Source organism: Tachysurus fulvidraco, chromosome 4, assembly GCF_022655615.1.
Source record: "Tachysurus fulvidraco isolate hzauxx_2018 chromosome 4, HZAU_PFXX_2.0, whole genome shotgun sequence".
NCBI classification, from domain to species: Eukaryota; Metazoa; Chordata; class Actinopteri; order Siluriformes; family Bagridae; genus Tachysurus; species Tachysurus fulvidraco.
In genome coordinates this window covers 6,556,812-6,580,791 of record NC_062521.1, presented here as the reverse complement: position 1 = coordinate 6,580,791, position 23,980 = coordinate 6,556,812, and the positions used below count along the sequence as shown (strand labels likewise).

The 23,980-nt window shown below is 40.2% G+C and overlaps 2 protein-coding genes across 2 annotated transcripts in view; both read left to right on the top strand.

Moving 5' to 3' along the window:
* lrrc1 (leucine rich repeat containing 1) overlaps positions 1 to 11,170 on the top strand; it is a 36,170-nt gene extending 25,000 nt beyond the window's left edge. Inside the window, exons 8-14 of the mRNA XM_027165899.2 lie at positions 1,165 to 1,309; positions 1,895 to 2,013; positions 2,417 to 2,500; positions 6,648 to 6,763; positions 7,351 to 7,520; positions 8,800 to 8,939; positions 9,632 to 11,170. Of these exons, the coding sequence (XP_027021700.2) occupies positions 1,165 to 1,309; positions 1,895 to 2,013; positions 2,417 to 2,500; positions 6,648 to 6,763; positions 7,351 to 7,520; positions 8,800 to 8,939; positions 9,632 to 9,790 (933 nt within the window). The 3' untranslated portion in view covers positions 9,791 to 11,170. The remainder of the gene's footprint in view (positions 1 to 1,164; positions 1,310 to 1,894; positions 2,014 to 2,416; positions 2,501 to 6,647; positions 6,764 to 7,350; positions 7,521 to 8,799; positions 8,940 to 9,631) is intronic.
* Positions 11,171 to 19,295: 8,125 nt separating this feature from the next.
* Positions 19,296 to 22,699, top strand: LOC113655386 (protein scribble homolog). Its single transcript, XM_047812822.1, has 5 exons — positions 19,296 to 19,379; positions 20,275 to 20,352; positions 20,771 to 20,998; positions 21,129 to 21,209; positions 21,557 to 22,699. The coding sequence occupies exons 1-5, from the start codon at positions 19,356 to 19,358 to the stop codon at positions 21,695 to 21,697; spliced, it is 552 nt and encodes a 183-aa protein (XP_047668778.1). The 5' UTR covers positions 19,296 to 19,355; the 3' UTR covers positions 21,698 to 22,699.
* The last annotated feature ends 1,281 nt before the right edge of the window (positions 22,700 to 23,980 follow it).

The following is a 23,980-nucleotide window of genomic DNA, read 5'->3' as shown; positions in this document are numbered from 1 at the left end:
TTTTGGAATTTGATCTAGATACAGTACGTATTTCTGTCCAGATTTCTATTTATGTCCATTGTTAAAACTATACGCTATAAATAAAATGTAATTGAACTGAGCCAAATTCACATCCATCACAACACGGAATATTAGTTTTTATTAGTTTTAGCATCAAGCCTTAAACAAAAAACGCGAACAAAAAAACGGCAACAAATGGCATCAGATTCCAACAAAAAGTATAAATGGAAGAAAAAGTGTAATAGGAAAGAAAGATAAAGCTTCGATCAGAGCACACACACACACACACACACACACGCACACAGAGTGTAGTCTTCGCAGGATATGTTTACTCTTTGCACTAAAGCATTGCAGTATCCGTATTATTACGTCTTTAAATTCTGGTTGAAAACGAATCTAAAAATGCTGCAAAAAGAACAAGCTACCAGATTAATTAAGAATCGTGGGTGAAAACTGATATTTAGTCTTATTTTTAGTAAATTGGATTACTTTTATTTATTTATTGGTTGATTGATTGATTGATTGATTGATTGTGGAGGAAAACAGAAGGCTTTTGTTCAGGCCAAACTGGGTTATTGACCACAAGCCCAAATACCAGATACAAATGATTAAGGAAGTAGATCAACAAACAGGACTGGACACAGTAGTCACATTACATTAGTATATACATACAGATTATCAGCATTTCTGGGAAGCTTTTAATACTGTAGTGAGTGAGATCCTGTTAAAGATACTGTTAGTATTAGTGATCTGTCAGTGGATTCTTACAGGATTCTCCTTTTAGACGCATGTTATAACATTCTACTGTTGGACACACGTGAGTAGAAAGGCGCTATGGCTGAATTTGTGTTGTGATGATGTCACGCGACGTGTCTCGGCCCAAGTCTGAGGAAAATCTGTGGTAATTTCCAAAATTTGTGATCTCCAGAGAATATTGTTTCAGCATTTGTGCATGTATAAATGCTATAGCAAAATCCTGGAGGTGTACTGAATAGATTAATTGAATGCTTGTACGCATCACTGATCACCTGACCTCCTCCTGTCTGTGTAGGAATCATTATGTACCAGGTAAAAATTTTCCTGGGATACACATTAGATTATGGGCTGGTTTCTTGGAAGTTCTGAACCTGGACTCTGTGTGTTTGTATTCCTGGTTCCTCACAGGACCTAGGCAGCATGAAGAACCTGCTCTGCCTGGATGTGTCGGAGAACAAATTGGAGCACCTTCCAGAGGAAATGGCTTCCCTGCTGTTGCTCACCGACCTGCTGGTGTCTCAGAACCTCATCGACGCTCTGCCAGAGGGGATCGGTCAGTCATTCTCCTCACAACCTTCTCGCTCACTCTTTAATTACACTAGATTTTATAGCCCCAGATGAATTCTAATGATTAGAATTCTGTCACGTTGGACGTCTGCTTCGATGTGAGCACAAAGTATAATTATTTCATGATGCCATTCTCAGATTCATATGATCATTACCATATTCTCATGATTTTAATATTATTTTTCAATATTTAATATAATTCTTTCTTTTCTTTTTTTTTTTAAATATGGCAAACAAAAATCACAATATCGATGACTTTATTAGACAACGTCTAAAAGCCAACAATAAAAGCTACATAAAAACTATTAGGCAGTTAGAACTGTAGGATATGATCTGGATAATGGGTAAATAAATATTGGTGAGATATTTTAGATCATATAGGGATCGTTTTAAACAGCAGATTGTTTTGGTTCAATTGCAATAGCTAGACTTGTTTAAACCTACTGACCTACAATTTTTATTTTTATTTTTTTTGCCGTCTCTGTACGTGCTTCAAAAATATCTGGCTCGTGTTCGTAAGCTCTCCTGGGACCTTTGGTTTTCGGCTTTAATCCTACTGTCTGTCTCACAGGAAAATTAAAACGCCTTTCCATTCTGAAAGCGGATCAGAACCGACTGATGCAGCTACCCGAGAGCATCGGCGACTGCGAAAGTCTGACAGAACTGGTGCTGACTGAGAACCAGCTGCTGGTGAGCTACACATACGTTTCCACCCTACCAAGTTAGCAGAGTGCAGTGCACTCTCTCTCTCTCTCTCTCTCTCTCTCTCTCTCTCTCTCTCTCTCTCTCTCTCTCTCTCTCTCTCTCTCTCTCTCTCTCACACACACTCATTCAGTGTTTTTCATTGAGTTTTAAAAGGTCTACAGACCTTGAAGTGGATTTTAATGGGTCTTGATTGCGCTTAAGTTGTCTGTTAGGTTATCACTGACCTCGGCGTCGACCTTAATACTAAAACGAGTGCCTTCCTTTTATTTCCTAACCTTGCAGTACATTTCTCTCACCAACAGCTTAGTTACTTGAACTAGCCTGCTAAAAATAACAGCATAAAAGATTCAGGTCTGTAGAAATGTGACTTTTTATCTGCTTTCCTCAGAGTTTGCCAAGAAGCATCGGAAAGCTTAAGAAACTCTCAAACTTCAACTGTGACAGGAATCGCCTGGTGTCTTTACCCAAAGAGGTATGTACTGTTTCACACCACATTTCTCGCACCGTTCGGTCAACCTGTGTGTGATGCTCGCACACGGCTTAGCAGTCTCAATCCCAAAGCTAGGCTGAGGACAGTTTTTTTAATCCAGAAGATAAGCTGTGTTTAACAATGGCCTGTAAGTGTGTGTGTAGGAATTTACTCCATTCAAACACGTGCATCAGATCCATGGGATTGAATTGAATAACTGAACATTATCACGATTCAGGTTTAACACCCAGAATAAAATTGAAGCCAAGATGTTTTGGTATGTGAGTTCGATCCCAGGTCCACCAAGCTGCCACTGTTGGGCCCCTGAGCAAGGCCCTTAACCCTCAATTGCTCAGCTGTATAAAAAAAATGAGATAAGGGCATCTGCCAAATGCTGTAAATGTAATGTTGATGTTCTGCCACAGACACATTTCCTCTACGCTGTTCTACCAAATACCAGTACCAGTGTAACACACTGACACTTTTTACCTAGCTAATGCTGAGCAAAGCAAGCGTACGCAATCCTAATGGCACCATCAATAACCTTATCGCGGATGCTATGAGCATCTCGCTTATGGAAGTGCAAAGCCCTTAATTGGGGTTGCTCAAGAAAAAGACAAGCCAATTTTCCACTAGTTTTCTCTCTCTCTATAGCTTGCTGATTGCTGTTCTCATAAAAAAAACTGGATAAAGAAATCTCTCTAATGATCCACGGTCTGTCAATTGGGTCAGAAAAGTGATTGATTTTTTTTTCTTCTTCCATGGGAACCCAATTTCACATGATCCACATCTCGATCTCCCAGGACCTGTATTTATTGACTAATCCAGACTTGTTCCTAACTCTCATATCTTTTTATGCTTCTGCTACTGAGTAGAGGTTGGATGTTTGTAGGGTTTATATGGGGAGGGTTTATATCACTGTGTCCAGCGGTTGAAATGAACGTAAGTTTGCAGCAAAGTCCAACCATCCAACAGGAAGGAGGATATTAAAGAAAATCGCTTTCACTGGGTGCGTCTACTTTAATGAGGTCATATTTTCATATTTTTTAACTTTGTTTTCGAAATTCCACTTACATGGTTTGTTTCCGTATAACGACTATTTGTCAATGTAAAAAAAAACAAAAAAACAATTCTACTAGCCAACTTATGGCCTTGCTTGAAGAACCACGACAGAAAATAAATAATGTAGGCATGTTGCCGGGAATTGAGTCATCAGAGTCATGGTTCTTACCCCGGAGCCTGAATCCGGCCACACGGTAAACCGATCCACCACCTAGGGATCTGGGGATCTGACTGAGACACACCCAGAGTTTTTCCTCAATAGCTTCCTTCCTGTCTGGAGGATAATTAAAGGGAATTTTGTGGCATACGAGGCACATTCGTTGCTCTATTTGATGCTGTTGTTCGGGATGAAAGCGAGGTTCTGGAAAGAGGTTTCAATGCAACATTAATTGTATCTATAAATGGATAAAAACATACTCATCGATAAGTTAAACGTGTAATCGGAACCCTATAACAGATAACGCATCATGTTTATTACTCACCTGTTACACTGTTAAAGTAAATCATCAGCTTTTTTTCCATTCATGTAATATTGTTCTAACCGAAAAAAGCCCAGTGTGAAGGATTAAAGCCGTCGTCTGTCAGTTTAAAACCGATTACTGAATACTTAGGTGTTATTTCTATATTCTATATTCTACATTTAATTGGCTTTAATTTGCCGTCCAGCCCTTACCATCTAACTCGATTCCCGCTATTCGATTCCGACTGATTGAAAACATGAATGCTCTGCAATTAACAGTCCATTAGGCTGCCGACATGACGTGAAGTTCACACCATGTGTCACCTCGGCTGCTTTTAGAGAGCTGTGTGTGGTGTGGTTTCTATGGCATGACCTCAGTGCACATAGCGAGGCTGTCCGTAAGTATGTGCACTCAATCAAACGAACAGGGTTATTCTTGTCTGTCCTGTCGACTAGTCCCACACTGGTTTAACCTATTTTATACCTTCTTTCATATAATGTCTTGAGGCCGAGGCAGGGGGCACGGTGGCTTAGTGGTTAGCACGTTCGCCTCACACCTCCAGGGTCGTGCCTGCCTTGATTCCCAATGACACCTGAGATAGGCACAGGCTCCAAGTGACCCGAGACGTTCGGATAAGCGGTAGAAAATGAATGAATGAATGAGACTGAGGCTGTATTCCCTTGCCAATTCTCAATGTATTTGTGACCTGTTCTTTCTGTATTATAGTGTTTATATAGGTGGAAAGCTTAGGAATAGCAGTAGAAAGAGAACAGAAGTTTGGTTATTTAGGTTGGTTTGGTATTTAGAACATCCCATTCCAGTTGGTTAGAATGGGAATCGCTGCTCTAACTCCATCAATCTTAGACGACTTTCCAGTAGATTGCGTACGAGCGTGGCTGTTGGGATTCATACAGTCAACTATGAAAGCTTTTCCAAGGTCAGTGGGGTCGAGGCCGCGACTCTTCACGTTCAAGTCATATGTCATATCATAAAGAGTTGAACACGCACGAATACTAACGCAACGTCCCGATCTTTGAAATTTGTTGAAATCGAACATTTGCACACCTCAGAAGCTGAAATCAGTTATTTTGTGTTTGGTTTATCTAGAAAGTTATTGGGACACAAGCAGATCGGTTAACATCTCGGTGCCTTCAGCGGAGAAACGCTTACAAAAGAACAAGCTGCACAAACTGTCTGCACAAAATACGATGCCAAGCGATCGTGGGTTAAAACGACGGTATTGATTCATAAAGTGATTAAACACATAAAGCAACGCACACTTGATGCACATTATTGTTCTTCATTTTCAAGCTGTAGAAGTCGTTTTTTTGGTAATTAATTAAGAGAAGCTACACCTCCATCTTGCTCGAACGCATCCGATGTCGTAATTACGACATCCTAACTCGGAAATGTGAGCTTCCGAGGAGGACTGGACCACTCAGGCTCTTCAGGCCACTTGAGTTCTTTCACTCGAGCTTTGGCAGACCATTTATTTCTTAATGGATCTGGCTTTGTTCACAAGGACATTTGTTATGCCAGAACAGGTTAGGACTTGGTTCCAGTGAAGGGAAATCTTAAAGCTGCAGCAAACAAAGATACTCTAGACTCTTGCATTGTCCTTTCATACCAGTCTCTGTCATGTATAACGTTTAACATTCAATCCTGTTTTGTATAATGACGAATCTGTCACACCATGACATGTATTGTGGCCGCGTTGGTCATCCCTGCCTCTCTCTCACGTAGGGGAGAAGCCAGGGCAAGGCTGTGGTTAATGTGCAGTCTAAAAGCCCTTTCTCAGACTTGGAACAATAGCCCAGTGTCAAACTGATTCAGATTGTGTGGTGAGTGTGTTCAGCGCCCGGCTGTTTGTCTGACCTCACACGGTGTCTCCACGCACCACACGCTGCACGCTTCCACACACCACGTATTCAGTACTCGGTCTTCAGATCACTTAGAAATTATTTAAAAAAAATCTAAGACAGATATCAGGTATCAGTGTTGCGTTCCAAGATCTAAGTAATTCCTTTAAATCCTTGAACACTCCTGACCTACTTTCCCATTTGATGTGGATGAGATTTGGCTCGTTCTGATGAGTCGGACACATAAGCTGCTTCGGCTTAAGAGTTACAGGTGTGTGTGTGTACTGTATATTCTCAGTGTACATAAGATCATGTCAGGCTCAGGCGCTGGAAGGTGTTTTTTTTCTCACTGCTTGGCTGTCTGTTAATGCCATGCTATAGATTAGCACTAATTGCTTCTAAAATTAGGCCTCGCTCAAATCAGCCCCATCAGCGGGGTATAGATCGCACACCAAGACTCGCATGAGCACAGCGCTGCTGTTTTTGTTACACTGTGTAATCCAGTTCTAAATTCACATGCTGAATAAATGTAGCATCTTCTTTCGCCAGGTCTGTAGTAATGGCACTTAAACCTGGGATTCTCAGGAAAACCGAACACCTTTGACAGATTAACCCCATGCTCCTGACCGATTTGCCCCCGAATTTCTTTTTGTTCATCTCTCTAGCTCCTGTTATCATGCTTTTTTTTTTCTGTCGTTACTATTTCTGACATTTTTGTGTATCTGTTTTTTTTTGTTTTTTTTTGGTGGTTTTGTTTTTTCCCCACAGATAGGAGGCTGCAGCAATCTGAACGTGTTGTGTGTGAGAGACAACCGTCTGACGCACATCCCCGCCGAACTTTCGCAAGCTACAGAACTGCATGTTTTTGATGTGTCTGGAAACAGGTAAGGCAGTAAATCTCAAAATAATTCCCCCCGACATCAGAAACCGTGCGTTCTCCCTTATATATACACGTCTAAATGCTCTAGTGGGGAAAAATGGTATGGGTTTTATCCCACAAACCTGTTTCTCTGTTGAAATGATGCGACTTCTGAAGTGAAAAAGACCGAGAATCAGATTTGAACGCACATTAAATACCAATTAGTGTTCACCTGCCATCACTCAAGTGACTGATTAACCCTAAATAAAGCCCAGCTGTTCTTGGAGGGTTTTTCTGGCGTCTGCTTGCTAACATCTATCTAGAATTTTAACCTCCACGTTTTATATAAAACCTTCATGCACTTATCTAATCAGCCAATCAGGTGGCAGCATTGACAAATAGTTTAAGGATATTTGAGGCGTACAACTAAGTAGAAGAATTCGACTCGTCGCTTGTCGGTGCTTCTAGTCAGTATTTGTTCATGCTTATCTTATACTCATGGAGAAAAAATAAACAAGCACCGCCAAACGTTTTCCCGGTTTCCTTTTCTCGACTGTACGTGTCATTTCCTGTGTTTGTGATGGTCTCTGTCGTGTCCCGTGTTCTCTGCAGGCTGACATATCTGCCCATGTCTCTCACCACACTGAAGCTCAAGGCTCTATGGTTGTCGGAGAACCAGTCTCAGCCGTTGCTCACGTTCCAGACAGACGTGCATCCAGACACGGGCGAGAAAGTGCTCATCTGCGTGCTCCTGCCTCAGCAGCCTTGCGAGAGTGAAAAAGGTGCTTAACGAGTCACACCACACGAGCGCCACGCTTCATATTTAAATACCTGCGATAGTTCAGTTGATGAGGTTGAAGTGTGTCCATGTTCAGCACCTTATACAGGAGGATCCAGTGGAAATCTAATAACGGTCCCTAAACCGCTGCTCTTAACGAAATTCTCTGAAGAATTTTATTTAACATCTTTTCATGCAAAGAAAACTACTTTCATATGTGTGACGCTTGATAAGCAAACAGAGCCAAAAGTCTCTCTTCTCATTTGACACTTTTTCTCTCAGCACACGAGCTGTTTTCTCTACACCGCCCCGACTGTACGGCTTAAAGAAGCTTATCTCTGCCTAAACACACTCGTCGCTGTTAAGCATGAGCCACGCTGGCATCACATCCACCGCTGTGTACCGACGAGGCTCCACAATTCATTCCAGATATCTTTTTTTTTTTTTTTTTAATTATCGTGTTATTTATATTTTAGAGGCAGTCAGGAACATAAAAGTAGTACTGATGAAGCCGAGAAGCAAGTCAGTCACCCCTTTACCTCTCCTGACCTCAGTTGTGTTTTCTAGTTTATTCGAAGGGATTACGGTCGTTTGTCGTGACACGGGCTGATGAGGGTGGAAAACCCATGGAGGCTAGGTCACTGCAGGGGGAGGGTAAAAGAGATTGGGGGAGGGGTGTGTGTGAGAGAGAGAGAGAGAGAGAGAGACACACACACACAAAGCGTGAGACTGAGCAAGTGGTAGACAGTGGTAGAGAGAGACAGAGTGAGAAAGACACAGAGACAAAGACAGATTGTGTAAGAGAGATAATGAGAGACAGTGAGAAAAACACACAGAGACCGACAGACAGACCGAGGGAGGGAGGGGGAGAGAGAGGTGATGTAAATTGGGGGGGGGGGGGGGGGATGGATACAGAAGGCAAGCGTGAGAGAGGGAGCGAGAGAGAGAGAGAGAGACAGAGCGTGAGACTAAGAGAGTGGTAGACAGTGGTAGAGAGACTCATAGAGAGAGAGACACCGAGAGACAAAGTCAGAGTGTGAAAGAGAGATAATGAGAGACAGTGAGAAAAACAGAGAGAGATAGACCGACAGACAGAGGGAGAGGAGGGGGAGAGAGAGAGAGAGCATAAAGCCTCTAAATAAGTCAGGTCTTCACTGCAGGAGTTTCGGTTTGACCTTTAGCCCAACACATGGTGTAGGGAGAATCATTCTGGGAAATAGTTACGAGACATGATGTTGGAAAGTAAGTGTGTGTGTGTGTGTGTGTGTGTGGTGTGTATGCAGGCTCTGATAACTTGGCACGCTGCGGCGCTCTGGAGAGTCTCGTGAATGACGTGGCTGACGACACGTGGGACAACAGGGCCATGAACAGAATGAGCACCATCCGATTCCTTGACGATGACGATGACGACGACGACGAAAAGGTGAGAGAAATCAAGCATCGCGTTAGTTCAGGCAGGCCGACGCAGTAAGCTGCATCAGCTGTCTACGAGGCGCACCAATCCGGCACGACTTCCGTAATTTCCCCTCCTTTAAATCCTCGCCTTCGAGCTGCACCTACGCATCGCCGCTGCTGCGAACCAAAACCCTTCTCCATCCACGACTCCTCCAGCCACAACCCGTCGCCAGCACCGATTAAATTCTTCACGTAAAAAATTCGCACCTCGTGCAATTTCGGTTCTGATTCTGAGCTGTAACGGGGGGTCTATTCATTCCCCGTAATTACATAAATAGCACAACAACTAAGTATGTAAATAAACACCTCAGTAAAAAAGAACGGCCAGCGGCAACACGTTCCTGCTTAATGCGTTAAATCTAAACGTGTCAATCTGAAGCTGTTCACGTGGAAGTGTGTGATTTTTATGCCTCTATAATTTGACTGATCCATTCATAAACATGCAGCTGTACGCTTATGTATAATAAAGTGTGTGTGTGTGTATATTTATAGTCATACTATAGGTTATTAATGTAAAACGTGCTTAAAGATTTCTGTTATTTAATTTATTGTATATTAAAGCACACTGATCCAGATGTTCCACATGACTCTGTGAGAATAATAACCAGGTGACTCGCTGACACAGCCGACAGTGACGGTCTGTCTTTCCCGGGTGTTTAGGGAACACTGCTGCGACGGGCCACGCCGCACCCCGGAGAGCTGAGGACCATGAAGAAGGTGGTGGAGAATCTCCGTAACGACCTGAACGCCGCCAAAGGCCTGGACTCCAACAAAAACGAGGTCAATAACACTGTGGACCGACTGACTACATCCGTCTGACCACTTTTTTACCTCTGAGATGGCCCAGATCCCCCGTCGTGCCCTGTCTTCCCACAGTGCTACACCTCACCCTGTGCCTTTTTTGTTATTTTTTTATTTTATTTTTTTAAAGAAAAAGGTTTTTCCTCCCTTGAATGTGACTCTCCTTTTTTCCTGTGCTGGGTTTGTCCTCTTCTCTCCTTCATCTCCTCAGATCCTCAATCAGGGAAAGACCACCACAATAGGTGCCTTTTTTTATTTTAGTTTTTATTTTATTTTTTATAATGTTCAGAGCAATAATCCATGCAAGAATGCACAATTATTATTGGTTTTAAAACTTTGTTTCCTCAAACACTCAACTAAGTAGATGCACTAGGTTAAGTCTCGTACTACGTTAAATGCTGACAGACGCTCCAACTATATTGATTATATATGACACTATAGATATTTACATTCTATTTTTTTATTTAGATTTTTTTTTTTAAACACTGGGTGGATGTTAATTTTGATGTCTTTTTCTCCTTCTTTCTCCAAGTTATTCGGGACATGTTGAACCCAGGCTTTTTTTTTTTTTTTTTTTTTTTTTTTTTTTTTTTTTTTGTTTTGGGGACCTACTGGTTTTAAAATTGTTGTATAAATCTTTGTGAATATCGAATTTTTAAAATTTTTTTTTATTTGTACTCGTGGCAGCTCAGCTGGTGTTAAGCCTGGAGGGGACAAAAGAAAAAAAAAAAACGGATGTATAGCACATTTTTTTTTTTATTTTAAATTCCTGCAAATTTTGCGTATTTGTGGTTTTACAAAGCAGTTGAACAAAATGTTTTAATGTCTCATGCATACAGCAGATTAGTGTATCGGAGGTGCGCGGCCTGCTTCGTCTTGACTTTTTTGTTTTTTTTAGGTGTGTGTGTTCATTAATCAGCAGCGAGATTTAAATATGAATAAGGGCTACAAACAACATTACCAGCTTTTTTTTTTTAAACTGGAACCTGAACATTGTGTCAGCATCAGTGCCAATTTTATTTTTGGATGTTACTCCATGTGGAAATTTGGTACAGTGATCCCTTTCGGTTATCTTTGTTTTAAGAATTGGGTTTGCGTTCCTTTTAAAACACACACACAAACACACACAATGCACTTTTGCAAGACTCTTAAATTATACTTGTATTGATTTGATCAATTCTATGGTACACTACAAACTCCTTTTTTTTCTCATTATATTTTCTACACCTACAGACCAAGGTGTTGAAATGCTGATTTTATTTTTATTTTTTAAATTCTTTATTATATTTTTATGTCAGTGATAAAGCTGCACAGAAAACTGATCTGAAATAGATTTCTAGGTCTTTTATTACTATGACTTCTAACCACTGATACAATAAAGTGATTTGAGCAAATCGATGTACATTGTCAAGTTGTTTTTACACCAGGTTCTGTTTCCTGTATTCGCTTTCTCTACCAAATGATTCATTTTTCTTCCTTAATATCACAAACATGGGTAAGTTTGGCAGAAATCTAAAATAAATGAAAAACAAGTTAATATTTTACTTGATAAGCCTGTTATTTTTTTTGATGAAAGTACAAACAATGCTCTTTTAAGATTGAAGATTTTATTTATCTATGTGAATGTTATATTTGCTTGCTTATTTATTTACAGACTTAATTATTTACCTATTTATTTTTTGTTTGTTTTATTTTATAATAAAGATGGCCGCACGTTTTAATATGCAGAGATTTCGATGGGCCTTGAGAAGCTTTAATGGCAACATGGAACAAGCGACCGTCACATCACATCACAACACATCGAAGTTTGTTTCAATAAGGGAACACGATACTGCAGCAAACTATTCAGAAGCATAAAAATTTACAAATTTTTTTTACAGGTATTATAGAAATGATAGACCTAAAAAAATATTTGAAATCTGAAATTGTCCCATTGGGGCAAACGCAAACACTCCATACTCCGTTAGGGCCGGAGACATCACCGTCTGGAGTCTTTCAATCTTTTCCATTTGTGCTTTGTTTTAGAATGTTTCTACATCTAATGCATGTTTAATATTTACCTAGATATAGTGAATGATGAGGACTTCAGCTTGAAGTAATTCCTGGTGGATTTTTATTTTATTTTATTTATTTATTTATTAGCCGAAGGATAAATGTACGATCAAAAGATTCTGGACGCATATGCTTGTTGAATGTCGTGTTCCAGATCTACAGCCCTGGCCAAAAGTTTAGAGAATGACAAATATCAATTTTTATAAAGTCTGCTGTTTGCATATATGCCGGAACATTTCACCGTATTTCAGCTCTGTCACAAAAGGACCAGCTGTCATCATCTAGGCGATTCTCTTGTGAACCCAGCTGATAGTGTTGACGAGGACAAAGCCGGAGATCACTCTGGGTGGTGCTTGAAATCATTGTTCTTCCTCTGTTAACCTTGGTACCTGGAAGGAAACACGAGCAGACATTATTGCTTTGCACAAAAAGGGATTCACAGGCAAGGATATTGCTGCTAGTAAGATTGCACCTAAATCAACCATTTATCGGATCATCAAGAACTTCAAGGAGAGAGTTTTAATTGTTGTGAAGAAGGAATCAGGATGCGAAAAAGTCCAGCAAGCACCAGGATGGTGTCATAAAGTTGATTCAGCTGCTGAATCGGGGCACCACCAGTGCTGAGCTTGCTCAGGAATGGCAGCAGGCAGGTGTTAATGCATTTGCATGCACAATGAGGCATTGACTTTTTGAGGAAGAAGAGGTGTCAATAAAGGCAGCAGAAAGAAGCCACTTCTCCCTATTAAAACATCAGGGACAAACTGGTTCTGCAAAAGGTACAGGGATGGACTGCTGAGGACTAGGGTTAAGCGATTTTCTCTGATAAATCCCCTTTCCATTTGTTTATGGCAGCGGTGTCCAATCTTATCCACAAAGGGCCGGTGTGGGTGCAGGTTTTTATACCAACCAAGCAGAAGCCACACCTGATTCCACCAGTTTAATCAATTATTCTTGGCTTTTAGTAGACTATGGTGTGGCTTCTGCTTGGTTGGAATGAGAACCTGCACCCACATTGGTCCTTTCTGGATATGATTGGAGCTTGTCTGAAGAAGAAAAGGTGATTGCTGCCATCAGTCCTGTGCCATGCCAACAGTAAAGCATCCTGAGATGTGTAGGGTTGCTTTTCAGCCAAGGGAGTGGTTTCACTCACAATTTTGAAGGAACAATGCCTTTTTCAGCATGATGGAGCCCCTTGCCATAAGGAAAAAGTGATAACTAAGTGGCTTGGGGAACAAAACATCTGAATTTTGTGTCCATTGCCAGGAAACTACCCAGATCTTAATCCCATTGAGAACTTGTGGTCAATCTTCAAGCGGTAGGTGGACAAACAAAAACTTACAAATTCTGACAAACTCCAAGCATTGTGAGTCTACCACCAATCATTTTGTGGCCCAGAATTTGATTGACAGCATGCTAGGGTGAATTGCAAAAGTCTTGAAAAAGAAGGGTCAACAGTGTAAATATTGACTTTGCATAAAATTCATATAATGGTCAATAAAAGCTTTTGGCACATATGAAATTCTTGTAATTATATTTTAGCATAGCATAGAAACATCTGACAAAAAGATCTAAAAACACTGAAGCAGCAGACTTTGTGAAAATTAATTCCTTTAAACCTTTGGCCACAGCTGCAGTCTCCCTTTGCATGTTAGAATAAGCTCCAATCTTCTGAGAAGTTCCACTAGGTTTTGGAGTGTGGATGTAGGGATTTGTGATCATTCAGCTACATACAGCTTCGGGCAGTGGTAGCTCAAGTGGTTAAGGCTCTGGGGTGTTGATTGGACGGTCAGGTTCAAGCCTCAACACCACCAAGATTCCACTGTTGGGCAATTGAGCAAGGCCCTTAACCCTCCCTGTGCTGTATCGTAGCTGACCCTGTGCTCCAACTCCAACCTTGTTAGTTGGGATACGTGGAGAAAAGAATTCTACTGTGCTGTAATGTATATGATTAAAGTATTGTATGATTACAGTAATGTACATCTGGTCATAATAAAGGCTTCTATGCCCCAATGCAGTTCATCCCAAAAGTGTTCAATGGGGTTGAGTTCAAGGCTCTATGCAGGTCATTTGAGTTCCTACACACCATCCATGGCATAACATGTTTTCATGGAGCTTGCTTTGTTCACAGAGGAATTCTCGCCTTTCCTCTTTGTCTAGTTACACATCCTACTCCTGAGAGCTCTATGGATTTGCTTGATCCATCCTGAACGTCTGCTCAGAGTTCTCATCACTTGGACACGGCTTCCTGCTGCTGAGGAGTCCACATACAGTAGACAGCTTAGGGGTAAATGGGATTGCTGTGAATGGTACCACTTAGAAACCATGAGGATGGCTTTGAACTGCAATTGTCACAAACAATTTTGCTCTGCACCAAGTAAAGAGTCAATTCAAGAAGCTTTTATTGTCATTTCAACCATACAGTATATAGCTGTTGTAGTACACAGTGAAATGAGACAACATTTCTCTAGGACCATGGTGCTACATAAAACAAAGACATAGCTAAGGACTTAGTAAGTGGCTAAGGATGCTAAGGATGTGGTAGCCTAGTGGTTAAGGTTTGGGATACCAATCGGAAGGTTGTGAGTTCGATTCCTATGTCCACCAAGCTGCCACTGCGGGCCCCTGAGCAAGGCCCTTAACCCTCAATTGGTCAGTTGTATAAAAATGAGATAAAATGTAAGTCGCTCTTGATAAGGGCATCTGCTAAATGCTATAAATGTAAAATGTAAAGTAGTCCTAGTCACATAAAGTGCATCTGTGCAACCTGGTGCAAACAGTGCAGGACAACCAGTGAACAGCTGATAACTTCAACAAGATGGACCCTTATGTTATAGCTGAAATGAATTACCTGGCTACACAGCTACACCTTTTGACCATATGGTTAACAGTTTTAGAAGGGAAATTATTTATAACCGCACTCTCTGGTGTCACCCAGATGATGACGCGTTCTCTTTAGAGTTTCTCAGGGTTTCTTTCTCATGCCGTCTCTAAGAACTTTTCCTCACCACCACACTTCATGCTTTATAAATGTAAAATTCTTTTCTTAAAGTTGTTTTGTGACTATATATGTCCATGGTTAAAAGCACTCTGCGGAAAATAATAGGCATATCATGTTTATTCCACTGAAGGGAAACTAATGCTAATGCTATAGCATGCAAGTGTGAGGTGAGTTTAATAGATACAAATGAAGATAAATTTACACGGGTGTTAAAATGTGACTACAGTGTCTAAAGCAAGCTCCAAATCAACAACCTTAATGTTTTGTTTGTTTTGTTCAATTCCCTGTACATGGCTCATTATAAGTGAATTACTTTCACGGATTGACATTGATTTGTAGCACATTTAAAGAAAAAAAAAAAGTTCTTCGTCTCAACCCATCCATCTTTTTTTTTCTCTTATTGCTCTAGCTTGTATCCATACACACAATCTGTCAGGTGTGATAGAAGTGTCTATTTGCCACCTGTCAGTGCAGTGCTTAAATGCTCTTCAAAATCAGCATCAGTAATCCGTCACTCCCGTGTGCTCTTCTGTCACCTGTAGGGATGCCGAGCTGCTAAGTGTTCTGGGAGTAATGACAGTAGTCATGTCTGGGCTCTTCCTGGCCTCCGCTGGATTTTGGGGAAGGAGAAGCTACATGGCGCTCTCAGTGTCCTCCCGCTTAACATCTCGAACCCAGAGAAAGAAGCTGAAGAGATACAGCAGCGCAATACTGAGGTTACAGCTTCTCATAAGCTTCATTAGTGTCTTAATACTGTTTGAGAGGTTCTGCACTTTTTAACCATGCTGCAAAAAAAAAGACCTTTCCTGTCTTAGTGAAAGTGAAGATACTGTATAATGGAGACTTGAATAGAGAGATTATTATATTATAACAAATAAAAAACACATTTCAAGACATAATCGCTTGTTTTAAAGAATTAGCCTCTTTTTGGAAATAAAGATTTAAGTAAGTAAAGTTATTTGCCAAGAGAATTAGGGCAATTTCACACTTGAAATGAGTAAGAATATCTAAATATGAACTATCGATTAAAATTGTGATAGATTTAGGTACAGAAGTACAATTCAGGTAAAGGTCATGTGACGTCATCACAGCTCTCATTCAGCCAAAGCCCTCTTTGATTGACGTGTGTAGAACATGAGTACAGCTAGCACTGGAAGCCATTACGGGTGTCATCACTCGGAGGAGTTTAAAAGTTGAATCCTGTGCTTTTGCCCTGTCGATTAGTTGCAAATACACTGATAAAAAGACAATCTCAAACACATGCAACCGCATTCTGCAAAAATTTGAAAAACTGTGCAAAATGAAAATAAAAACCGAACACGGTGCTTTGCAAATATTTTTTACATCTATATTTAACTAAAATATACCTGATGTTCTTGGGACAAGGGAATATTTACCACTGAGTTGCATCACCTTGTCTTTTTAAAAGCGTACTGTTAGAGTTTGGGACCTGAGGAGACCGATTGCTCTAGTTAGGATATCAAAATGTTTTTTACTTGATATAGAATTTCAGTTGATTGAAAGTTTGGGCCTCCTTTGTTGCTGTATTGATTTGTTTGCTCGCCAGATATTTATAACGCGTGACTGGTCTGGACTGCAGGCGGATGATTCTAGCACACAGACCTTTTAGTACAGAACCATGGCGTCGTAATATGTGCTGAATGTGGTTTGGCACTAAAAAAAAGCAAGGACTTCTGTGAAAAAGATGTCGTCTGGATCTGTATAAAAGCCTGTATATGTGTCATTCCACATTAATTGCGTCTTCACAGATGTAAAAGTTCCCCATGCCGTGTACACTAATGCACCTCCGGACTATCACCAATGCTGGCTTTTGAACTGTGTGCTGATAACAAGCTGCATGGTCCATCTCTTTTTTAGCCTGAAGGATGCGGTGTCAAATTTGGATTGGTCAGACCACAGGACAGTTTTCCTCTGTGCATCTTAAATGAGCTCGGGCCCAGAGAATTACAGTTACATTTCCAGCATTATTATTTTTTAATACATGAGATCTGTAGACTAGAGTAGACCTTGTTTTTCCAGAAGTGTTCCTGAGACCATGTAACGATTAACTACTACAGAATCCTGTCTGTTTTTAATACAGTGTTGTCTGAAGGTCTGAAGATCACATCCAATTAATACTGTCTTTCAGAATTTCCCTTGTTATCATGTACCATAGATGGTGAAATCCCGAAATTCTTGTATTTCTTTTTACGTCAGAAATGTTATTCTTAAACTCAAACTATTTTCATAAACATCTTTTCAAACATCTCATTTGAATTGATATAATCCAAATATATGCACTACATGGCCAAAGGCATGTGGACACCTGACCATCGCACCTATATGTATTTTTAGCATCTCATTACAGAATAAATCCCCTGTGATGATCAGGTGTCCAGGTGATTGCTATGAGTATAGCATATTGGTACTTTCATTATATACAATATTTATGACCACATTATTGACTGGCAGACCTCAATTCAACATGAGAAGGGAGTTGCTGCCAGAATGATTTTATTCCTTTTCTCTGAATGACTCTACGGTTTGCAAAAGATAAACTAACTTGTTAGGATAGGTGACGCAATAATATTTCAATTTATAAAAACTTTTATTACTCCGTCCAGGGTGTACCCTGCCTCGATGCCCGATGACGCCTGAGATAGGCACAGGCTCCCCGTTACCCGAGTAGTTCGGATAAGCGGTAGAAAATGAATGAATGAATGAATGAATGAAAAACTTTTATTTTTTACTTTGCTGCTTAGGGTCATTGTCTTGCTGTATCACCCGATTTCTATTAAGCTTCAGCTGGCAGATGGCCACCCTGTAAGATATCTTGGTAAACTTGGGAATTAATTTTCCCCTCGATGTTGGCAAGTGGTCCAGGCCCTGAGGCAGTGAATCAAGCCCAAATCATGATGTTCCTTCCACCATACCTCACCACCGAGATCATAGAAATCTGTGCCCTTTTTGCACCATACTGTACATACTGCTGAGTATTCTTCCCGAAGAATTAGACTTTTGTTTCATCAGTACATAAAACATATTCCACATGCATATACCTTCAAGTGGCAGTAATGTTTATTCGGGAGAGCAGTGGCTTCCTCTGTGGTGTCCTGCCATAGACACCCTGCCTGTTCAAAGACTTGCATATGGTAGATTCATAAACAGAGATGTTCGCCAGTTCCTTTAGCTTTTACTCGAGGGTTCTTCTTTACCTCTTTGAGGATTCTGCATTGTGCCTTCGGAGTCACCTTAGCTGAGTGCCCACTTCTAGGAAGAGTAGGCAGAATATTAAACTGTCTAAATTTGTGTAACCATTGACCGATGGATGTCTAAACACTTTGAGATTTTTTATCTCTTTCCAGCGTTATGGAGAACAATGTCTCTTGGTTTTAAGACTTGATTGCAAAAAAAAAAGAGACCTCCATTTTGCGAGAAATTTCTCATTTCTCATTTGATGCTTCTAACAAACAGCAATCTTACAATTTTTGTATCCATTATCAATATAGGTTATATTTTATTATTTATAATACAATTTATATTTTATCAAAGTAGCTCTAAACCATACTTTCAAAATGATTCATTAATTGGACTCCAGGTGTGCAAACTACTGAAATAAATTAGTTTTTGTTGAAGTAATTCAACTCTGAAATAACTATGGGTTCACTTACTTTTTCCTCCAGCACTGTGAAATTTTATTGGGTGTGTTTAATTAAGACACAAGAACTTTGATTGGTTTGTGTGTTATCAGCTTAAGCACATTGTGTTTGTCTATTGTTGTGAATTAGACAAGGATTGGATCACATTTTATGGCAAATTACTGCAGATAAACAGTTTATTCTGAGGTTCACATACTTTTTCTTTCCTCTGTATGTATGTTTTTACCTTTTATTAAGGATATAGTCAATAGTTTATCAATGCATCTCTCTCTCTCTCTCTCTCTCTCTCTCTCTCTCTCTCTCTCTCTCTCTCTCTCTCTCTCTCTCTCTCTCTCTCTCTCTCTCTCTCTCTCTCTCTCTCTCTCTCTCTCTCTCTCTCTCTCTCTCTCTCTCTCTCTCTCTCTCCTATTAGGATAGCACAACTTACTTCCCAGAGGCTGGTAGCTCTGTGCAGAGACTAAGGCAACCCTGTGGAAAGAAGAAGATTTGCCCTGAACAGTATTTCGCCTCTCAGTCAGATGAAGTGGACACAATCCAGTGCCACCCTGATTCAAAGAGGATCGTCCAGTCATCTGTGTCAGAGCAGTCATATCCGCACAAGCCATGCATGTCCCGAGTGCCCTTAAGAGTAAGGCACAAGAAGAAGGTTTTGCATCATTCATCAATATCACAAACAAATACCATTTGTCACTGTCACATCTGACAATGATGAAGTACCGTGCATTTACTTGTATAATCTCTCTCTCTCTCTCTCTCTCTCTCTCTCTCTCTCTCTCTCTCTCTCTCTCTCTCTCTCTCTCTCTCTCAGCTCCTGATCAAAGTAAGTGGCCAGAGAGATGGTTTGGGGATCAGCATTGCCGGAGGCAGAGGCTCCATGCCGTACATTGAAAATGATGAGGTGTTTTATCTCCATTTCTGCTTCCTTCTCTTTCTAATATTATCACAACACTATCTTGGCATTGATTACACAAACACATATGCAAATGTTGCAAGGCATTGCATTTACCAGAACAATTTAATGGATGTAAATGTTGTTAGATAGCATTAGTCCTGTAGCCTATCCTATGAGCTCTGGCTGTGAATCAGGAAAACACCCTTGCCAGTCCATTGGAGGGCATCATGCATTCATAATTAGAGGGAAATTAAGAGCCAGTTCACCTATAGCCATGATTTGAGAGAGTGAAGATCTGGTAGCAGGAGAACCCAGAGGAAACCCAAGTAAATAGAAACAGGAAACACACTGGAAGAACTTGCAAAACACATGTAGACAGTATCTTGAGACATATCTAGAGGCAGACCATAAGACTTACAATGAGACAGGCCCAGAAATTTACCTTGAGACAGACCACGAGTGTTACCCTGAGACATTCCCGGAGACTTACCTTGGGACAGACCCTGAGACCTACCTTGGGACAGGCCTCGAGACTTAACTTGAGACAGACCCTGAGACCTACCTTGGGACAGGCCCCGAGACTTAACTTGAGACAGACCCTGAGACCTACCTTGGGACAGGCCCCGAGACTTAACTTGAGACAGACCCTGAGACCTACCTTGGGACAGGCCCCGAGACTTAACTTGAGACAGACCCTGAGACCTACCTTGGGACAGACCCAGAGACATACTTTGGACAGACTCTGAGATATACCTTGAGTCAGACCCTGTTTAGGCTCCCAAATTGGTTCCCAAGTAAAAATCACAGGACTTATACAACAAATAAAATGATCTCAGACATTTAAGCAGTGATTTAATCCTGATTTGCTCAGTCTAACACTGATTTGTCCTCTCAACCCAAGGGGATCTTCATTTCCAGAGTAAGCAAAGGAGGGTCAGCCGAGAAGGCCGGAATTCATGTAGGAGACAGAGTATTGGAGGTGATGTCATGAAATCAGCGACAAATAAAACAGCTTGATTGAAACACTTTTACCACACAATATTTTATCACCAGTTGCAGATGAATAATATTCCACTCCTAGGACATATTTCTCTCTGGAGGTAATCATTACATAGACACTAATTTAATAAAAGCCTTCGAGACTTGTATCAGCAAGGAGCAATTCGGGTGATTAAATAAGGCTCAACTGAAAGTGCACATAATTTATATGTGCAATGTGTTTGGATGTCAGAACATATCAGTCCTGTGCTCTATAATATCCTCCACAGATCCTTCAGATTTTGCCGACAATTTCTTCTGCTGATTCGTTTCTCGCTACTGCAGCATGTCCGCAGGGTTAATTGGCAGAGTTTCTTCACTCGCCAATCTCTGTTCTAATTTTGTCTTCATGCCTACAGGTCAATGGGCAGGACATGCAGGGGGTTAGTCACCATGAGGCTGTCAGCACCCTGAAGCAGGCAGGTAGCTGTATTAAAATGAAAGTGCTGCGGCAGAGACTTGAAGCCACAGAGAATCGAGCAACCGAGGACCCTGAAAACTCAAAAAGAGGGCACAAGGGCCCTGAACTTAACTGCAGCTTAACAACTAACAGAATTGAGGCTGTGGTCTGCAATGGCAAAGGCTTGGTTTGTGCACATGTAACACATGTCTGAATAAACTTTACGTACTACTATGTATCATAACTATTGCAAATACAATCTGAAATAATAATAATAATTATAATAAAAAACATTTCTCCTTTAATTTTGTCATTAGAGTGACCTGGCACAAGAGACAACACCTGAAAAAGACTGGTTTAAAAGCAGCAGTCTGCGGGTTGGCCAGCACACCATGACGGTAAGGAAATCTGCACATTTGCATTTTCATGTATTTTATGAAATCCCTGCCTCAGACCTACACATGTGCTTGCACTTTCAGATGTCCTTACTTTTGATCTTTTCTTAAAAAAAAACCGATGCAGTAATTTTGCAAAATAAGGTCACGGTCATGCCTTGTGGTGTGATGCTTGCCTTGTGATCATGCCTTAATGATGTGATATTGAGTCAATATAAATTCAACGAAATGACCGTGACATGGACAAGGCTCAAATTCAGAGCGTTTAATGCTTCTCCTTGATGTCATAATCACACGTTTTAGCGTGACCACAAAAATCACCTCTGCACCCTTTCCCCTTCCTTCTTCAGATACCTCGGATTATCCTGACCCATCCCTCTACCTCAGATGAAGACGTGGACGGGCTGACACTTAGTGACCTCGATGAAATCAATAATAATCCTGATAACCACATCTATTCGGACCTAAGCGGTGCTTTTTATCCACCATAAAAATAATACAAAACACATTGAGAGCCTAAGTCACACCAATCATTGTTCCTCTTCTGTCTTTTAACTATTAATGTCACTATGGGTCTTAGCATACATTTTTTTCTTTCCCTGGCAAGTGAGACACGGTGACGGTGTCACATTTCAGTCTTATTTACATTTAAAATTCAGCAGCTTGTCCATCTTCTTGTGTGGGTGTCAACAGTGAATGACTTAAAATTCAAAACGCGTGGTTTTAAAAGCACTACGTCTTTTTCTTAAGTAGAAAATACTTCAGTGCCTGGAGTTTATCAAGCTTGGCTGCTCTCTGCCCTATTATACTGCCAGCGTTTGAGATATATTTAATGTATGCAAGGATTTTAAGGCGACTTGCTAAAGGGAGAACTCTATGCCAACTTATTTGATAAATACTGTTTCCCAGGCTTTTCAATTTTACTGAAAAAGTGGGGTTTTGTGTGATTATTTATTATTTCCAATGGGCCCATGTGCCTTAATACCTTTTATATGTAAACATTTCCAGTAATATTCAGTTATGGTTTACTGGTTAGGTTACTCATAGTAACCATAGATTTTAACAGCCAATTGTCCATCTGAATCTTGCTCGTTGCTCTCAGTGTGTGTTGGAAGGTCGACTTTTTTTTTTCTTCTTCTCATAAGCAGTTGAATTTTTGTACTCGATAGCCAACCACTCGAGTATTTACAGTATACAAGGCTATAGCAGTGTAGGGGGAGACAAACTCATGATTCATGAGTGAAAACATTTATCAGCCATTGTGTCCATCTCTATATTAAAACTTTCATTTTGACATATTAAAAGATGTTTTATTGAACCAACCAAATGTATTTTTAGGTCCAGCAATGGGCTACATCCTTCTACATGTTACATTGTCCATACAGAGATCAATTCTTTTTCATACTACTGTAAATTCATAATATAATATACTAATACATGTACTACAGTATGTTCTGCAAACAATACATATATTTCTCATGCTGTGGATTTAATATATATCACGTTTATATCTATTTAAAACATATTAAGTGGATAATAAATATATTATTTCATGCAGTTAAAAGTAAATCCTTCTGAATTGTTTTCTTGTCAATTGTACTTTTGGAAGATTCCCTTATCCAGGTTAAATATACACAAACAGCAAACAGGGAAAATTGCTAGTTTAAGTGTTTCAGGAAGAGGTAGGTCTTCTCCTGTCATTTGAAGACAGCCAGTGACTCAGCTGTTCGTACAATCTAGGGAAAGTTCATTTCACCACCATGGTGCCAGAACAGAAAAGTGTTTCGCTGTATATATCTACCTCTTACTCTGAGAGATGGTGGGACCAGTCGAGCATCGTCGGTAGCTCTAGACCAGTCTAACAGTGCTGGTAGCTCTATGTTACCAAGGTATCACTGGGTAAATACACTCCTGGCAATATTTGTCAGTACTCCAGTTCTCCATTAATTATTTACTGTGCCGTTAAACATATCTTCTTCTAAAGCCACATTGCCTTAACGTAACATTAAAGATGTGGCATTATAGGGTAATGTAGGCCAACTTTATATATTCATTATAAAATATGTATATATTCATATATATTCATGCATCTTCATATATTCAGACATAGATTATTGAATATATTTAAACATTTATTACTTAAAAAATGTATTACTGAAAATGCATTTCGTTTATTTTCTCTAGCTCTCTCACATGCCACCAAAGGGACCTACATATATTTTTAATACGAACCATTTAAAGGATCCATGCTTGTGTGCAATTCATAGTAATTATTCTATATGATTATTTAAGTAAATGAGCATTTAAAAAAAAAAGAAAAGAAAAGAAAAGAAATTTGCAGCTGTTTTTGGGGTGTCAATGTTCAATATTCCACAATGGTGTGTAAGGAGTCGTATGAAAGTAGACAATTAAGGATATAAGAATTATTTGTTTTTGGTTTGTCTTTGGTCTTTAGCATTTTTGTTTTTAACATAGCCTACAAGGGGCAACAAAAAAATAACAAACCCATTTCTGCAGATGCCCAGAGTTTTTGTTCTTGTTCTTTGGCCACTAAAATTCTCTGTAAGGTTATTCAACAAGGGGAAAACCGAAGGTCTCACATTGAAATTTAACAGTGTCCTGATTAATTTCGTATCAGAGTTACGATCATTTGTATCACAGATAAAATCATCCATCCGTTTTTGATCGATAAGGACCTGAACACCAGTGTACTGGTATAAAGGGTTAACCCAAGCAACGGTTTCTTCTTCATGTCTTCACGGCTAATGTATAGA